General features: G+C 37.8%; 1 protein-coding gene across 3 annotated transcripts; it reads right to left on the reverse strand.

Moving 5' to 3' along the window:
* Positions 1-3,322: 3,322 nt before the first annotated feature.
* Positions 3,323-15,519, reverse strand: rab24 (RAB24, member RAS oncogene family). Of its 3 annotated transcripts, none has more exons than XM_040151238.1 (9): positions 14,916-15,519; positions 13,268-13,481; positions 11,682-11,750; positions 10,441-10,519; positions 9,326-9,393; positions 8,621-8,720; positions 7,180-7,230; positions 5,790-5,849; positions 3,323-5,358 (listed from the first exon to the last, which is right to left on the reverse strand). In XM_040151238.1, the coding sequence occupies exons 2-9, from the start codon at positions 13,382-13,384 to the stop codon at positions 5,291-5,293; spliced, it is 612 nt and encodes a 203-aa protein (XP_040007172.1). In that variant the 5' UTR covers positions 13,385-13,481; positions 14,916-15,519; the 3' UTR covers positions 3,323-5,290. The 3 variants fall into 3 exon arrangements, with proteins under 3 accessions (XP_040007172.1, XP_040007171.1, XP_040007169.1); XM_040151237.1 differs by having other exon boundaries at positions 3,323-5,361; positions 14,992-15,517; XM_040151235.1 differs by having other exon boundaries at positions 3,323-5,361; positions 14,916-15,517.
* Between the last annotated feature and the right edge of the window lie 2,836 nt (positions 15,520-18,355).

The raw sequence follows: 18,355 nt of genomic DNA on the forward strand, positions 1-18,355 counted from the left end.
AACAATCGGGCCTCAAAAATGCTATTTAAACCAGCAAAGCACGACAAACACTCCCACACAAAACTCACACAAGAAACCCGCCTCTGTTGCATTGCTGCAGTCCCCGTGAGCCCATTAATGCACTTTTCACATCTGGCCCACTCGCCACCGCTAACTGAGAACAGCTCAGTGCAGTACAGACATTCAGCATCGTCACCTTCCTGGGTCGTCTTCTTATATTTTTACGGGCTTTTTCATCTTTTTCTTGCCTTTGGCCTACTCCTCCAGAGCTCTCTTGTAGGGTGAGGCTGTAAGCACTAATGCTGACTCAGCCTACCTTTTTCTGGGCCTTGCCTGCTGTAACTGTGGCTGAGGTGAGAGTGCCAGGGCGAGAGGGTGTAGGGCAAGTTCTGGCTCCTCTGTGACCTCTGCTGCCCTGAAGTCCTCTTCTCCAAAGATGTCCCTGTTACATAGCATAAGGTCACGGGCCCTGAACCCTTCCACCCCCTTTCGCAAACTGGCAGCCTGGCTGAAGGCTTCAGCGATCTCATAGCTGCTGATCCTCTTTTAAGAGTTTTTTATATTATCCATCAGTCAGCCTCTTCGTTGTTGCTCATCTTCAGGCTTCTGAAAAAGGTCCTGTCGAGGGGCTTCATCTCACGATCTGAGGTCTCGAGTGGTCCCCATCAAGCACAAGGATGTGTGCATTATCCTTGCTGGAATTCAAGTTCCTCGCAAAGTAGGTGAGCCACTCCACAGACAGGCTGCTGTCGATCCAGACGGAGTGTGAAACTCTTGGAAACTGTGGGAAGAGTTTCAGTCCCTCTCATCAGGACCTCGATCATTCTCTTTCTCCGGAAGATAACATAAGATAACCCCATATCACAGGGGCCGTCTTCCCTCAAAAATCCTCTTATATATATTACAGAACAGTATGTTATTTTGTGTAGTTTTCTAAAGTATCACCCTCCATACAATTCTCATATTACCAGTAAAAAAAAAAAAAAAGCCTGTATATGTTTATCCTCATTTTTAAAAACAACAACACTTATTTTGGACTTTCAAAATACTATGTCAACTTCCCTCACAACCATTTCTTTTGGTTTCCTGCCCCAGTAAAATGATTTCGAGGCTCTTCGCCTATTAGCAGGACCAGCACCATCAGAGAAAGGGGCTGAAATGAAAACGGGCTCCATCTAGTGTTCAGGAGGGGATGTCGAGGTGGGGGGGGGGGGGGTTGTGAGACTTGCTGAGCTGCTGCCTCCCCCCTCCCCCATAAAACTCCAGTTTTATCCTGCAGCTGAGGAGCGCAAGGGGCTGCGGGATTGACCTGCGGGGACCCCGAATCGAGAAACCAGCTGCTGAGGTGTTGACGTGAAAGTCTCGCCGGGGAGAAGCGGCTGCCGTGCCTGGGCGTTGTCCCTGTGCCATTGCGGGATGAGAGCGCCGGTAGATGCCCTCCCCGGTGCAGAGGGATTGTTGAGGGAATTCAAAGTTAGCAGAGGGAATACTGGGAATACTGGCGCAGGTTTTATCGGCAAAACTTTTTTTCGTTGTTTGTTTGGTTTTTTTTCGGAAACTGAATTTGAACTTGACAGGAGGAGAAAGTAGGAGTATTGATTTAAAAAAAAAAAAAGACTGGGAAACCGTTATCGTTACGGCGCCTGAGGTCGGACCTCTGCGAGGTTCTTCCGACAGTCTCAGTCGCGGACCCGCGTTCAGGCACCGTGAATGAGCACAGCCTTCATCGCCTACATTTCAGAAACTCTTCACTTCAGCATAGGGACTTTGAAGAGTGCTGGAGAAGAAAAAAACAACAGAGCAAATGTGCGGTAAAAGGGCGATTTAACAAGATTAGAGCATTTAGAAATGATCCACATTGATGTAGGACGGTGCAGCAGATACCCCAAAGTTCCAGTTTGACCAGAATAGTCTCACGTTTCTACAGAAACAATCGCCAAAGAAAGATTTTACAAAGATTTTACAAACTTTAAAGAAGAGACGTTTCTTAATGCCCCCCTTTCCATTGATGTAGGACGGTGCAGCAGATACCCCAAAGTTCCAGTTTGACCAGAATAGTCTCACGTTTCTACAGAAACAATCGCCAAAGAAAGATTTTACAAAGATTTTACAAACTTTAAAGAAGAGACGTTTCTTAATGCCCCCCTTTCCATTTAGCCAACTTGCCCGTGAGATCCGCCTCTTCTGCACACTTCAGATGGCTGCACCAGCAGGACACTAGGACCACCAGGTGTGGTGATGGGTCATGCTGGTTTTTTGTGACAGCTTTAAGGCTGCGACCTCTGTCCCCCTTCAACATTTGCGTGGTTTAACAGTCAGTGGTGGGTCAGCATGGTCAGAAGTGATCTCCTAGCAGATGATCCTGATAGTGACTCAACCTTGTCAAAGTACTGTAACAGTGACTCCCAGTAATATAATCAGTCGGTTAAGGTGATTTGAGCCGAAAACTGATAGATGGATTTACCTATTAAGAAATCATTCCGTTTAAGTTTAGCCTTTTTAAAATAAAGTTTTTTAATGCCTTCTAAGACCATTTTTGAGGGATCTGAATTTAGTGCTATTTAAGACTTTTCAAGACTTGCAGATCCCCTGTAGCATGACTGTGTTTCTTTATTTTATGTCATATGAAATGGTTTTCCATTGGTATAGTTCATCAGTGCCTTTGGCTGCTTTCTGGCAAATGACAAACAAGTGTCACATGTCAGACCGTCACCCAATGCACCACCAACGGCAGTTTGGAAAAAAGCTCTCAACTTGGAAGGAAGCTGAAAAAACAGATGTTATTTCGAAAATAGTTTGCAATAGGAAGCACAGGTGATGGGCAGCACCATGTTAAACCACAGAAAAGGAGAATCCAACACCTAAAACACTCACACCCACAAGTGAAATCTGTATGTTTTGTTCCAGTGACTCTTTAGCTGGTTTGAGGGGACTTTATTTGGCTTACGGTAACGTCCCTTTTTGAGGCACCAGCTTTTATTCTTTCTATTTTTTTTCTTTCGGTGTGGGGGCAGATGGCTTGAGATGATACTATGGAGATGAGACATTCAACTAGCAAAAATATCTGCAAGAGGAATAAGAAAAAGCTTCTGTGAATACCAAACTGAATACAAAGGTTTTCACTATGCCTCAAATTCAGGCCACAATGCATTAATGCTAAGATTTGTAATGATCTACCATACCCTTCGATTTTACAATTTATCATATATTGCCATTATTTTGCCTTTTTTTTTTCCTTCAAATGCATAAAAAGCTCAGATATTATAGACAAGGGCAACAAATTTGGGTCAATTACTGTAAAATTTAAGGTCAATCAGAAAAATTCTTTCAACAAGCTTTTAATTTTACAGAACATATTTGTATTTTACACCAGTCTCTCTTTAACAACTTTCAATAAAAATATTGTGCATCAAAATATATAACAACAGAGGACATGAACACTACCCAACCAACATGGGGGGGGGGCTGAGATTGTGTCCATTTATTTCCCCACATCTGGCAGCACAATTTAAAAGGCAATAAATAAGTGACTTCAGTCTTAAATATAGCTGTAAATATTGTTGTGAGAACATTGAGAGATGACAGCTTATATCATATTACAGCATTCACCCACAAGGCTTTTTCCTGTGTTGGTTAAATCTAGTTTTCTCACCACAGCCAAGGGAAAACTTTGATCAACATCATTTTTCTGTAGAAGTGGAGTTTTTCCTTAAACCTTTCAGAGCTCGTCATCAGAGGAACATTTCATTGCCAAAAATGACTGAAAGATATTTTGACAAGTCATATTTCCAATACGTGTATTCATTTAGAAGTACCACATGGAAAATTTAGAATTTCAATGCAGGAAACTGTCCTTCAAATCTTCCTTCCGTCAGCTTGGGTCAAGTACTTTTGTAACAGTTCTAGGCATTTTAGGAACCTCGACCCAAATTCAGCTTGTTTTTTTTCTCTCCTTTTGACAGAATCATAGCTTATGCTGCAAAAGATAACATACCATACCATACATGTTATACATACTGTCAGCATTGATGTATTATAAGAACTGGATAACAGGCTCCAAGATGACGTCAGTTCATTTCAGTGGAAAACTGCTTGCAAATCACAAAAGCTATGGACTTTACATTGGGATGGCGTCGTATGAATAAAAACAAGATTTACTCTTTTACAAATATTAAACATTCATGGCTTAAAACTTCTTTCTACAAAGAGTTTGACCTTGTTTGAACTGAACGTGTTTGCGGGTGGAGGTGTCCTGTCAGTAGTTTGACAGACGTCCCCTTTTATAATGGTATTCTAAAATGCTTTTTGGGCCGCTGGGGATTTTTTTCGTTGCAGTACCACAAGTGGCTACAGGGGCAATTTTGCAGCAAGGCTCAGTCGCTAGGCCGCATCAGCTCTCTTAATACATCCATGGCTGTCACATGGTAAAGGTTGTGGTAATGTTATGGTAAACACTAAAGAGCCAAAGCCCTCGAAAGTTATTTTTTGGAAACACAAACAGTCCTGTCATTTCTTCTGCTGATATAAAGGCCTTTGTAATGATCACTGGTATCCTTTCATTCATGTGTTATACCAGATTTGCAAATGTTTCATAAGGGTTCATTTCAGTGGAGCATGGCTGAGAACATGGGAGTGTTTGGTTTCGTTTGTTAACACATGTCCTCGTTGGCTTCACTCCATCCTTGATTGAAGAAGTGCAGGCCCCGCAGATGGGTTTCCACAACAAGGTTAATTAAAGTTGGAAGTAAACAAAAATTAACTGCTGTAAAAAGAAAACATTCACTTCCTGGAGCGCTGCACTCGCTACAACAGTAAACAGCATCAATCAAGTTTTCTCTGTCAGTGCGGGTTCAGTAGGATCCCTCTTTTCTGTCAGCGCTGTTTTAACTTCCTTACCACTGCAGGTCATCTGCAGCACATCTTCCGACTTCACAGCTTTAGGGATATGTTCACCTCCATATGATATGATCCAGTTCAGAGCTACAGAAAAGTGACCAGCCGACGTGGGGATAAAACACAGGTCATAACTGGGTGAAAAGTGGAAGTGTTGATTTTTAAATCCCTCTCAAGTCAGCTGCAGCTGTAGCAGATCCTCTTCCATAGTCTTGCAGCCCTCAGTTCTTTATGGCACAAACAAAATTAACGTATCTAACAGGTGTAAACAGTACTGTCTGATTTATTTTTCTCTGATTTGGATACCAGATCCAGAGTGAAGTTATCTTACACCCATCCAGCATATCCAGTTTTGACTCCAGCTGAGGAAAGATGAACATTTCTGTTTCCCTCAGCATCAGTTGTTGTGACAACAGGAGTAGAAATATGAGTCTTTCTTCTGGCCCAAGTCAACACCAGTTTCCTCTGCTGAAAAAGAGGAAGAGATTTAGCTTGAAGTCTTGTCTTCAGCAGCTTTGTAATCAGTTTCAGGACATAGATTTTTCTATAGAGTTGGAGAAAATCTGCCCTCTCAGTTACTCACACAGTTAATTTTTTTTTTTTATTGACACGTTACATATTGGTTTTGCACTTTGGATTTTGTATAGATTACAAAATCATTGAAGTGAAGGAGGAAGACTAGATGTTATAAGAAAATGGGCAGCATTCAAACTTGAACTTAAGCTTTTTCTATTTGTCACACAACTACTTTTGTTACTTTTTGTGTCAACAGCCAATTCCAACGCTATGAGTCAATGAATAGGAACACCGTGACCTCTTAACGAACAACTCTAAATGCCCTTTAAGACTACAAAGAGGATTTATGCAAAAAGAATGTATATGCACAAAACACTCACCTGTCATAAACTGGAAGGCAGTGTTGTTGTAATCCTCGGCTACTTTCTGGAATAAGTCATCTGACAAGCAGAGAGAAGAATGAAGCCTGTCAGTTTCCATCAGTTCGTTCACACATCATGACCTGATAAAAACCCTTCCACTCCAATTCCTAATACCTTGTTTACAAGTAAATCTGTGTTGCAGGAAATAACTACACAACAGGTCTTTCCAGCTCTTCTGGTGAGAGCCACAAAAAATCTGTCTCTACTAAGCTAGCTGAGCTTTCACCGTTACATGCTCAATGCAAGAAGAACTGCAAGATCGTTGTGGGCAACAGACAGGACATTAGTTTTGTCCTTGTGTAGAATCTTTACAACAAAATTTTAGCCAACATTATCACAATTTACACTGTAACACTGTTAGAGCTGCAAAGATTGATCAATTACCTTACTAGTAGAACATGTTTTACTTTGTTGATAATCAATTGTTTTAGAATTTAAAACAACAAAAAATAATATTTTGATTCACTAAAGGTCAGGTCTTGCACTTCTATGAACTTTTATGTTCCTCCTCTGTTTTTTTAAAGTTGATGTTATAGAAGAGAAAATATACAAATAAAAAGAACCTGACAAAGATCCATGCCGAGAAAAACATTTATCTTTGGGTCGCAGGTGAAATGCAGTCATCCAGGGCGCATGTGTCTCTTCTCCGATCTTTAAAATTTTCAAATATATTATAACAGGATGTACCTGTTGTTGATTTGAGATATAAAAAACTTTTCTGCCTCCTATGAAAAAACATTTTATAAAGACTGATGTGACAGCCTCCTCTTTTACAGTATTTCCTTGTTTATTAAACTAGTTTTATTTTCTTTGTGCATAACAGATAAGTCATAAATTTATGTCAGTGTTCTTATTTAATCTCTGTGTATTTAACTTTGTGCCGCTGCCGCCTTTAAGTTAATGACACAGCTTTCATTGCAGACTTGTGGTGTCTTGAGCTGTTACAGAAATATTACTAGGTCTGTAAGACTGCCACCATGACTTTAAACTAAAAGTCACTTGGGCACTTGTAACGCGGTGCATGTCTGGAAGGGGCCAAATTCAAATCAGGTAAACCTTCTAAACAGAGTATTTCAAGTAGCCTGACTAGATAGATTTCAGTTATTCTTAGGTGAGGGAACTCAGTTGTACTGATTACTGACTTTTCTCTTCTTTCAGTTTCACTTTTCTGCGAATCCTAAACTGGTATTAAACAATGTTCTTCTTTAAGAACTATCTGTTACCTGCTATGCTGGGTTTCAATATTACAATTCTTCCTCAATGGACAGACCATGAATAAATACAGCTGTGATCAGAGCCAACCACTTGTGTTACATGTGGTCTGCAGATGACCAATGTTGTGACTCACCCACATTATTTCCTGTTTTACTGGAGGTTTCAAAATGTTGTGCACCAATCTCTGTGAAAGCAAAGAAAACATAAAGGTTAGATGTCAGTCAGGCTGAGACACAAACTTGTATCAAGAGGACAGAAGTTTTGTCCATGTACCAATTCCTACTGATCAAACACAGAGGCTGGTAAAGGTAATAGATATATTAATATCCTTTGGCAATGTTACAAGCACTTCAGTAATCTAATTATTCCCTTATTTCCGAAATGTCCATGTAAACGGACAACCTTGGTTCCTTTTTCAGGTTAAAGGTTAACTGTTAATGCAGCTAAATTACTGCTGGAAAAATCTCATTATTTGGCCAATGTAAATCCTCAAAATGCTTTCTTATGGGTGTTTCACGTGTACACGGAAAAGACTGATTAGAGGAAAGTATGACTGTGTGCAGCACAGCAGGATCTTTTTTTCAAAAAATTTTTCTTTAGTCTGACTTAAACTATATAACACTTGAAACCTGAATCTCTGAACTACAGCTGATGTGTTTCCCGGAGAGGAACAGCATTTAAAAATATCAGACACACGTTCACACAAAGAAAAAGTGGCTCAGATATACAGCTTTGAGAGCTATTTCTGACATTTTCATCTGTTGTTCTGCCGCCTTCATAAGACACTTCACAGATGAAGTCGCGGTGTGGTATCAGAAACCACACCAGTAGGAAGGGGCAAACCAACTGTCCCACACCAAAAGGCAACAGTGGAAGTGCATATTGACCATCTGCTGACTCGTGCACGCCAAAACCTGTGACACATCTGAAGAGGGCATCGCAACTGCAGCTGAAACTGTTAAAGTAAATGAGCAAATACACTCAACTGACAGTAAGAAACAGTTCATAAGAAAAGTCTAAACTGATTTGCCCACAACAGCCTTGTTTATCCACTATACAAAAAAGTATATAACAATGCTAGAAAATGTAAAAATAAAGTCTAGAGCTCAAACAATTAGTCAATTAATTGACTGACAACAATTTTTCTGTAACTATTTTGATAATCGATTATTCATTTGTGTAAATTTTTAAGCCAAAATTCTAAAAATTGACTGTTTCGAGTTTCTCAAATGTGAATATTTGCTGGTCTTCTATTATATTAAACCTAATATGTTTGGCTTGTGGACTATTGCTCAGACAAGACAAGCAATTTGAATATAAGCTTTTATGGACTTCACATAATCAACGATTAAAATAATGATTAGTTCCAGCCCAATTAAGTAAAAAAAAAAAAAAACTTACTTTTACCATGCAAGTGTAATATCACTAAACAGATTTTAGTACTTAAACAGTATTTACAGCACTATATACAATATTTAAAAAAAATTTCATTGCAATGCACAAATACAAATATGACACAGAAATAACCACATAATGTTGTGTATTTAAATATAATGAAGAAAAACTGTAGTTACCATCTGCAAAGTCCTGAGCATCGTGGTAGTCGATCTGGCGCAAGCTCCGATCTCCTTCAATCAGGTCATTTTTAGTCCCACACAGGTAGATCTTACAGTGCTGGAGTACACAACACAAACAAAAAAAAAACCAAAACAAAAACGATGTTACTGAATGACTCAATAGTGCACAAGGTCAACTAGCTACTTTGACTTTTTACCTTTCAATTTTTCAATTTCGAGTAGCTGATGACTGACTATGCAGGAATGCATTGTCTGTACAGCCTGCAATGCAGCCATACACAATATTCATCTATCTTTTATTTGTCTTATGTAGGAACGAGTGTCGAACCACAGCACTTTTTTGGTATCGAGTTGTCAAAGTAAATATCAATAATAGCGTTGTAGTAAAATATTATATACATTTCTCAAAATAAGGCATTAAAAAGTATAATATTGGTATCACTACAAAAACTTCAGTGCCCAACCCATTACACATACATAACAACCACTTTTACTACAGAACCACCACAGCGACTGCAGACAACAAAACAAAGAAAACTAGTTACACACGTTTACTGCCCCTGTATGTTTTACTATGGCTTCATGAACCGGTATGAAGCTATATTATAATGATGTAGGATAGCGGCCCTGTAAATATTAATAACACATATAAAATCAGTCAATTGTAATACATACAACTTTAGACTAGAAAAGCTCTCTTACCTCCTCACAGTTTTGCAGCTCTTTCACCCAGAACTGAGCTCGCTGAAAGCTGCTGCTGTCAGTCAAATCTAAGAGTCAAAAATGACAGAAAAAAACTTTTAATATTCCCTAAAGTATTCCACATTCTCCTTAAGTTATGTATATAAACACAACCCTGCATACAGTGCACAGGGAGTGCAGTGTTAATTCAGTGGAATCCATGACCAATCTAACAATTCTGACCACTTCTGTAGATTTTTAATAATAAAAAATCTTATATAATTAAAAGGAAACTGGAGTAACAGGCACAATCAACAATTTGTGCAGATTAAGTTAAAAAAAAAAAAAAACAGAATGGGAAACACTGATGAAGTAAAATCTACAGAAAGAAGATGGAAGGTAAAGAACAAGAAAGCCAGCAGACCCAAAAGACATTAAATAAAATATGACAGCAGTGTGAGTAATCCAGTGGGAAATGCCATCAGCTATTTTGTAAGAGGCAAAGTTCCCCAACGTGGAACAAAGGCACAGAGACAAAAAAAGCATTTAGAAAATGTGCAAAGTAGCAAGTCTTAACCTGAAAAAAAATTATTCACAACTGTGAGCAGAATTATCACATGATATTTACTGGTAATATTTCCAGATTGTCCTTTTTGTTTTGAGCAGACAGCCCTTGGTTCATTTGGGTAGATTTCTTTAAAAGTAAAGCAGTAAACTGTAAACCTAGATAATCACACTTTTATCAGGCTTTAGTTATATTCTCCACAGTAACAGAGTAACACACAGTAACTTTAACATTCTTTAACTGACTTTGTGAGAGCTGTGATAGCGGTGAACAGAAGATTTTCAGAAAAGGGGCAGATAAGTCAGCCTTTCCTCAACTTGCTCCATCCTGTCATCACTATCAACAATTTTTACCAGCATCAGAAAGTTGTAGGAGAAAACACAGTTGGTGTTTCCATAGCCACTGTAATCCAGACGATTAATTTTTAAAGAGGCGAACGCCAGCTACCGTACATGTGAAGTTGGTAATTTTGAAAAGCACCCAGCTGTTCTGAGCTCTTGTTGACCACCAGAGGTTGAGTTGTGACCCCTGACAGCTCTCCATAAGATGATTAGGAGCAGTGCAGATTTACCATAGCACACTATAGCGGCCCGGGCTCCTCTGTAGTAGATCCTGCTCATAGCTTCATATCGCTCTGATCCAGCTGTGTCCTGGGTGAGAGGGTAAGAGAAGAAGAGAAGAGTGGGACAGAAATGAGAAATTGAAATTATATGGGAGAGAAGACCCTGCTTCCTGTTAAACTCTATGTTAAACATCTTAAATGTAGTCATGTGCGAATCCAGGCCAGTCTCCCCTCGCAGCTACAAAGTAGTGGAATCACCCAAAGCTGTGATTCAAAAAAAATCAGAATTCCTAATTTTCTTACACATCTTTTTCACGTCTTTTTTTTTTTTTTAACCCAAGGCCAATCAAGGCAAAGATGAAAAAAAGGGGAACACATAAGAGAGACTCACCACTGCAAGTAAATCATTATGTATATATAATAAAAGGTACCCTCATTAATTATTTAAATCCTCTGACACACAGCTATGCAACAGTAACTGGCCAGATGACTGTACCCTGGCCAGTTAAAGCTAGCAGTTGAGATAGCCTTAGCTAAAGCTAATTAACTGCCTTCGCCTGTTTCCTAGCATTGAAAAATCTATTTCAATAATTCAAGATCTTAGTAACTGAGATTTTTATACCACATAAATAAAACAATAGCTAAATCTTAAATTATAATGGAGAAAAGAAAGGAACACCAGATGAACTAGTCCTTATAAATGTATTGTATTGATGTGATTTGATGCCATCTTTTAATCACATATTCAAAATGTATTTAATTAAAGATGAATTTTCTAAACTAGCTAATTAGTTCAAATATACAAGAGAGCTGAAGAAAAGATAAGAAAACATTTTATTTGTAGATACTGTGTTTTCCCTTTTGATTGTCCAAACGGAGAATAATATATGTCTCTAAGTGTTTTGTTTTGTTGTGTTTGTTTCCACATAAACTCTGTGACAGTAATTATGATCCGCATAAGAGGCATACAATGGAGGTTATACAGCTTATGTGTTACACAGTTTAACTAATAGCTGAGTAAAGCTTTGACGGGTAACTTCAAACCCTTTTTTCTCTACTTCAGTGTGTCTGTAGTTACTACTCTCTGACTTTGTTAGACGGAATATACTTAAAGAGGATGAAAGGAACTGATGTGACGTGATATGCTATATGGCTGTTATTTGGGGCACATTTTCAGAACTCACCTGGCTAAACCCTGCCACTGATGCAGTACAAAGACTCGAATTCATATGTCGTAGCCTCTAACTCACCCATATTCCCAGGGTAATCACTTTCTCTCCCACTTGGATTGGTTTGGCAACAAAAGCAGCACCGATAGTCTGTCAGGAAGAGAAAACAAGTGCCGTAAAGCATTAGACACTCAAGGATGGAAAGTCCCTGCAGACTGTGGGTACTCTCCGTCTGAACTTTCACAGACCACAGTCTAAATGGGCACCAAAGGGAGATAGGATAAAGTAGGGTTAGACTAATACTTTTGCACTATCTGGAGAACATATGGTGCCCTTGTTGTTGCTCACCTTGTTGTCCTACACTAAATCCTGCAGTTTAAGTTGTTTTAATTTTTATTTACATTGCATTTGGCTATGAATCAGTAGATATTGCACACAATTGCGAAACGAAGGCTAGCTAATTTATCACAAGACGCAATCATGTAGTTTTCTTTTTTTGGTTGAAGTATTAAAATCACATTAATATCATTACCAGTGCAGCGAGGCTTAAGCAGCATTTTAATGTTTTAAGTGGCCGAGGTGGAACTAGTTTTAACTATTTTATGTAGAGCCAGGTAGTTTAGTCCAGTGGTTTCCAACCTATGGATCAAGTTCTGATACGCAAGTTTCTATTCATCTTTTGGACATTTCTCCAATTTTTTTGTGTGAGTGTGTGTGAAATATTGGATAATTTGACCTTTTGCTGCCTCCCCCACAGTCGTTGAAATGAAAACATTGCTTTGGTGGAACTGCTGATAACAGACAGACATCTGAAATGTAATATGGGCCCCCAAGGAGACTCTGCTTTTTTGTAAAGCCAAAACTGTTGGGAAATACTGGTTTAATTTTTAACAATGCAGAATATCTTATATGCTTATCATATATCTTTTAATGTAAAATCTTAATCTGCAATGTAACTAGTAACTATAACTTTCAAATAAATGTACTGTAGTAAAAAATGCAATTTTCCCTTCTGAACCGTGGAGAAGTATAAAGAAGCATAAAAAGGAAATACTCAAGTAGGTACTCAAAGAACAAATACTTTAAAATTGCATTTACCAGTAAACGTACCCGATTACTTTCCACCACTGTAAATGAGAGATTTCTATTTCTGATGAATTTGTAAAAAAGTTTAAAAAAAAAAATCCTTTTTGGCTTTGTCATTGTGAGTTATTGGGTGTAGACTGATCGCCATTAAAGAAATGTTAATATATTTTGAATAAAAACTGTAACACAATAAATTCTGCAAAAAGTGAAGGGGTTACAAAGTTACTGTATCACTTGATGCAACAGCCAATTTCTAAATATATTATGGTGTATTCTTAAACAGGATTCAAAAGAGACATGTCTGAATAGTTTCCATGTTAATGTGTAAGATTTTTACAAAAAAAGCTTGTCTGACGCAGTTTGTGTTTAAAAAAAAAAAAAAAAAAAAAAAAAAAAAACACATACCAAAACATTACTGCATCCAGAGTTTCTATCAGAGATTTTATGCCTTACAATGATCACAGACTTGAGCATTTATTACCACAACATCCCCAGGGCTAAATATAACAGTCATTTATGCAACAGGCAGGGAATTAGCAACAGGCTGACATGGAAATTAAAGCAGAGCAGCTGACACTCACGTTCTGATACGGGCCAACCAAGAACCGATGATGGACATATCTCTCCACCAGGCTGGTCTTGCCCACACTCTCCTTTCCCAGCATCACCACTTTGGCATCCACACGCATTGCACTCATAGTAACTGAGTTTGGAAAAGCCCAGGACAAGACCACGGCACAGCAAACCGAGGAGGGACGGTTAATATACGGGGCAGCTCCTGGGCTGCTTAGTGTGCTGTGTGATGAAAGGACAGGATACACAACAGATGAGTGACAATAATAATATTATAATATTATAATAGTATAAGTCATATACACTATTTGCATTTATTTAGAAACAGAAAATAATAATTTAAAGACTGAAAATTATGACAAATGTGATCTAGCTCCATAATTACTAGGAATTACCAAATCCTAAACCTTTCTGGAACTGCTTACAAATCTTTTTACTTTCTGTTATTATCTGTATAGGTTGTGTCTACAGATAACTGATGTATTTCTACACTTTATGCATGTATCTCTTCCTAATAAGATTTCATACTTATAAGATAAAATGTTCAAACAGTAAAATCTTAAAGTCACAACTTAGTCTCTTTACAAACTGTAAATTAGGGCTGCTACTAAAGATTAATGTTATGCACTGATTATTAATCACAAACTGTCAAAAATAATGTTCTATGCCTACAGTGCTGCAACTAACGATTATTCCCATTGTCACTTAATCTGCTGATTATTTTCTCAATTCATCGATTTGTATAAATGTCAAATGCCATAGTTTCTCAAGGTGCAAAGTGGCATTTTCAAGTGTATTGCTTTGCCCGAACAACAGTCCAAAACCCAAAGATATTCAATTTACAATGTGAGAAAATAGAGAAAAGCGGGAAATCTTTGCATTTAAGAAGCTGAAAACAGTTTGTTTTTTTGTTTTTTTTGGCATTTTGCTTGAAATTGCTTAACGATTAGTCGAATTATGAAAGCAGTTGCCAATTATTTTTTCTGTCGATCGACTAATTTACTTATGGTTGCAGCTGCATATGCCTACTACAAAATACCAAAGCCGTGTCATAAATAGCTGGATTTCTCTGTCCAACGATCCAAACACTCAAAGTATTCACTTCATAAATTCTACTTTATACTTCTCATATGTACATATGAATATGAGAAGAGCAATAAAAAGGTATATAAGATGCATTTGAACTTAACAAATGACTAGATAATAATAATGATAACGACGTGGTAATGACTATTAAAAATACCATTTATTAGTTGTAATTGACTGAGTTAGTCGTTTCAGCACTACTGTAAATGGGTGAATTAAAAGGACTAGCTTTCAATATATAACCTCATATTACACTGTATTTGAATTCAAAGATAAAGGGTCACATTGTATTTGATTCCTGTTTCACTATGTACTTTCAACTTAAAATTTCAGCTGTAACAGGCTGTTGAATTACCGTACTCTCTTCAGATTGTTAACTCTACTTTACCTGAATCAGTTTCGTTTAAACAAAAGCGGCGTTTGATTAAGTTACGCAAAAATAGGAGTCGTTCAGTTACCTCAACGTGACATGACGAAAACACCAGCCCAGCATTACTGCGTTACTGGAAATCAGGGTTTGAGAGCTAGCCTCGCTAACTTCTGCACCATACACAAACACTGAAAACTCACCTGGTAGCTAGCTTGACTCACAGATCTCCCTCAACATTAGGAGCCAAACCGGAGCTTTCACCCGTGGCTAACACACCTGCGAAGTAGTAACGACGGTCACAGCCAAATCGCTCGTCATTTCTGCCCAGCCTTGCTACGCCGACTGCTGTCTGGACACGGAGAGTGGCAGCTAGCTAGGTTAACGTTGCCGACACTGTTGTGCAATGGTTGAAATTACGAGCAAGTAGTCAGTTGGATAAGGTTACACACAGAGCCGGTAAACATCGTCTGCGGTTCACAGGCCCTCCATTCTCTAAAAACAACTCCGGCTACCTAAAGGGGCCCGGCTGGCTGCAGGTAGAGGTAATTAACGTTTCTGAGGGGGGAAAAGAAAATATCCAACACAGCTTTGTTTGTTTGGGTGGGAACCACAGAGGCGAGAGGAGCGGGTTTCCAGGAGAAGGAAGTGCCCGAATTGCATGACACAATCACCGGATGTTGGGAAACCGAGCTGTAGTCCAGCCCTACCTGTGAAGTAATGGCGTTGAAGTTAGCTAACCGGGTAAACCGACCAACCGCCTTTACTCTAGTATCACCTGGGTGTACATAGTTTGGTTAATCACACATTTGACGGAAATCTGCAAAACTTAAGTAGAAAATCAACTGTCAGGTCCTCCATCCTCCATCTTGTAGCCTTGGTCTCGTAGAGGGACCCTGTCAAAATCTAGTTTTAAAAACCAGTTTCGGTTTATAGTTGGTGTATATTTTCTCATTTGTCATAAAGTTGTATTTTTTCACAAGTATCGAGTAATTAACACACACAAAAAGCGGGGAAAGGTAGTGTTAGTCCATCATAGTAGTATTGTAAGGCTGAAACGAACATTTATTTTCATTATCCATACGTCTAAAAATGTTATTTCATAATTGATTCATTGTTCAGTGGATAAAATGTAAGAAAATAGTCAGAAGGCCGATTATTATACCCTGAAGCCCAGGTTAACATATAATGCCTTGTTATCTCTAACTAACAGTCAAAAGTACAATGTTAACTTTACTGTCCTAGAAAACTGAGAAAATGGCAAATATTAACATTGAGAAGTTGGTATCTTCTCTACCTTCTAGTATTTTTTTTTGGCATTTTTCCTCTAAAAAAAATAATTAAATGAAAAATCAGTAATTAAAGCACAGAAAACCTGTGGAAACATTACAAGTATAACTCCACCACAGGAGAATTATAAGGGTGAAGCTAACAATTATTTTCATTTTCCAAACATTTGACAGTTTTAGTAACTGATTGATTGTTCGGTGTTAAAAATGTCAGGAAAAGGTGAATAACAATATATTAACATATTCAAAATGCTTGTTTTGTCTGACCAAGTCAAAATCTGAAAGATGTTGAGGTTGCTATTGTAGAAAATTAGTAGGACTGGAAAATATTCAAATTTGAAAAGCTAGTGCCAGTGAATTTTTGACATTTTTGCTTAAAAAATGCTGAAAGTTTATCAGTGATCGAAATAGCTGCCAATTAGGCTAATTTTCTCTCAAACATCTATTAGATTAATCAGCTAATCATTTCCGCTCTTGAGTACTTGTTGTTTTCTGTCTTCCTGAGGATAAAATGAAACTGATACGTACAGTATAGTGGAGGCCAATAACGGCCCACCAGCGATTTTTTGCCCTGGGCCCTTCTAGGAGGTTAATCTGGCCATGGCCACAGGAGTAATTTGTGCTTTATTATAATATAATGAAATCAACAGGACAGTTTCTTTAAATTTCAACCTAACAATTGAAAAAGCAAAACCAAATTCAGTTTACAGCTTAAAATAGATTTATCTACGGTATCTTACCTATGTCGCCTCTTCAGTTCACTAAGATAAAAACATGAACTGTAGACCAGTTGTATTTAACTTTCTTTGGACAAATCAGACACATTGTATTTAAATCTTTAGTGTCTAATTCGTGTATGGTTGTTGGCATGGAAAATGATCTACAAGTACAATTTTTTCTTCAGCTTTATTATATAGAACAAAGGTGACATTTTATACAAAAACAGATCTATCTTCTTAAAGAATTGGTTTGATAGGAACACTGTTTTGGTAGGTCAGCTGATCAGCTCTCAGGTCATCTCATTAATTAAAATTTATCTCTCATTTTCAATTTTCCAATATCGGCTACAGCATATAACCTTGTAACGCAAGCGATACCTAATTGTTCTGTGGCTTTACACAGAAATGTTCCCTATCCAACTGATTTTTCAGTACTTCACCCGACTGACATTACTTAAGGTAAAATCTGTTTTCTACCATCCTCAATGAATAGAAATAGAGGCATCCATTTTATTTTTATTTTTTTCAGCATGTCACCATCTACTGGAATAAATTTCTTGGTGGTATTCCATGTGAGAAGGTTTGGCTCACAAATATCTCATCACCAATACAATAAAGGAGGTTTTTCTTTAAATGTGTGCACAAAATTCATTCACATTCCTGCATTAAATAAAGTAAAAACACACAAAAAATGATAATTTGATGTATTATTAATAATAGTATTTATTAAATCTGCATTTAAATAATGCATTATAAACTAAAAGTAAAAAAAGAACATTTAATTTACCAATTAATGAATCTAGTTCAATACTGTCTTTGAAAGAATAATTAGTCATTACATTTTAAAATTTTAGAAAATGTTGAAAAAAACCCAATCACAATTTCCCAAGGCCAAAGATAATGTCTTCAGATGACTAATTTTTTCCATCCAACAGTCAAAAGTCCAAAGCTATTCAGTTCACAATCGTAGATGACTGAGGAAACCAGAAAATATTCACTTTTGACTGATTTGTTTTATTTTCTGTCAACTGGCTAGTTGATTACTCAACTAATCAGTAAAGCCGTGAAATACAGTACATGTAGATACTGTTTAAAGAAAAAGGTTCAAAGTTTTGCCTATTACTGCAGCCTGGACATTAGTATTTTCATGAAAATAAATGTAACAATTTATGCCTGATACATAAGAAAAGGAGTGTGTGGACTAAAGCTGGGCTGTTAGCTGCTGTTATCCTTCAAAAACAAAACCATGAGTGAAACTGTACTCTAAGCTTTACCAAGGGAATTCAGCTTAACCGTCCTCCCTAAAACTGAACTAAAACTCACGTGGTGTTAAAGGCAGTAAGGCCGTATTTTTCCCTGCTGACAAGCTTTTTGTTTGGATAGTTAAAAGGAGAGTATAGTCTTAAGATGTCTTATACTGTGGTGTAGCCTGAGTTTGGTTAGACTCCTGTGATAGACTGAATATAGATTAGCGTGTTTATTTAAAAAGTAGCTAGTTCTTTAAAGGCAGCAGATGTGACACTTCAACTGCTGTCCACCAAAAAGATGGAACACCTCCCGCCTCTGTGTGTTTTCAAAGTTATACAGGGCACTATTTTTACCTTTTGAGTGTACATTTTTGTCTTTCAGTCACTA

Source organism: Xiphias gladius, chromosome 17 (assembly GCF_016859285.1).
Source record: "Xiphias gladius isolate SHS-SW01 ecotype Sanya breed wild chromosome 17, ASM1685928v1, whole genome shotgun sequence".
Classification (NCBI taxonomy): Eukaryota; Metazoa; Chordata; class Actinopteri; order Istiophoriformes; family Xiphiidae; genus Xiphias; species Xiphias gladius.

Bases quoted from the DNA above. Each gene is read 5' to 3' on its own strand.
- rab24 (XM_040151237.1), bottom strand. From the start codon at position 13,384: ATGAGTGCAATGCGTGTGGATGCCAAAGTGGTGATGCTGGGAAAGGAG. The intron at 10,520-11,681 runs GTGAGTTAGAGG...CCTCTCACCCAG, and splicing joins TGATTACCCTGGGAATATGG to GACACAGCTGGATCAGAGCG. The intron at 5,850-7,179 runs GTGAGTCACAAC...TCTGCTTGTCAG, and splicing joins TAAAACAGGAAATAATGTGG to ATGACTTATTCCAGAAAGTA.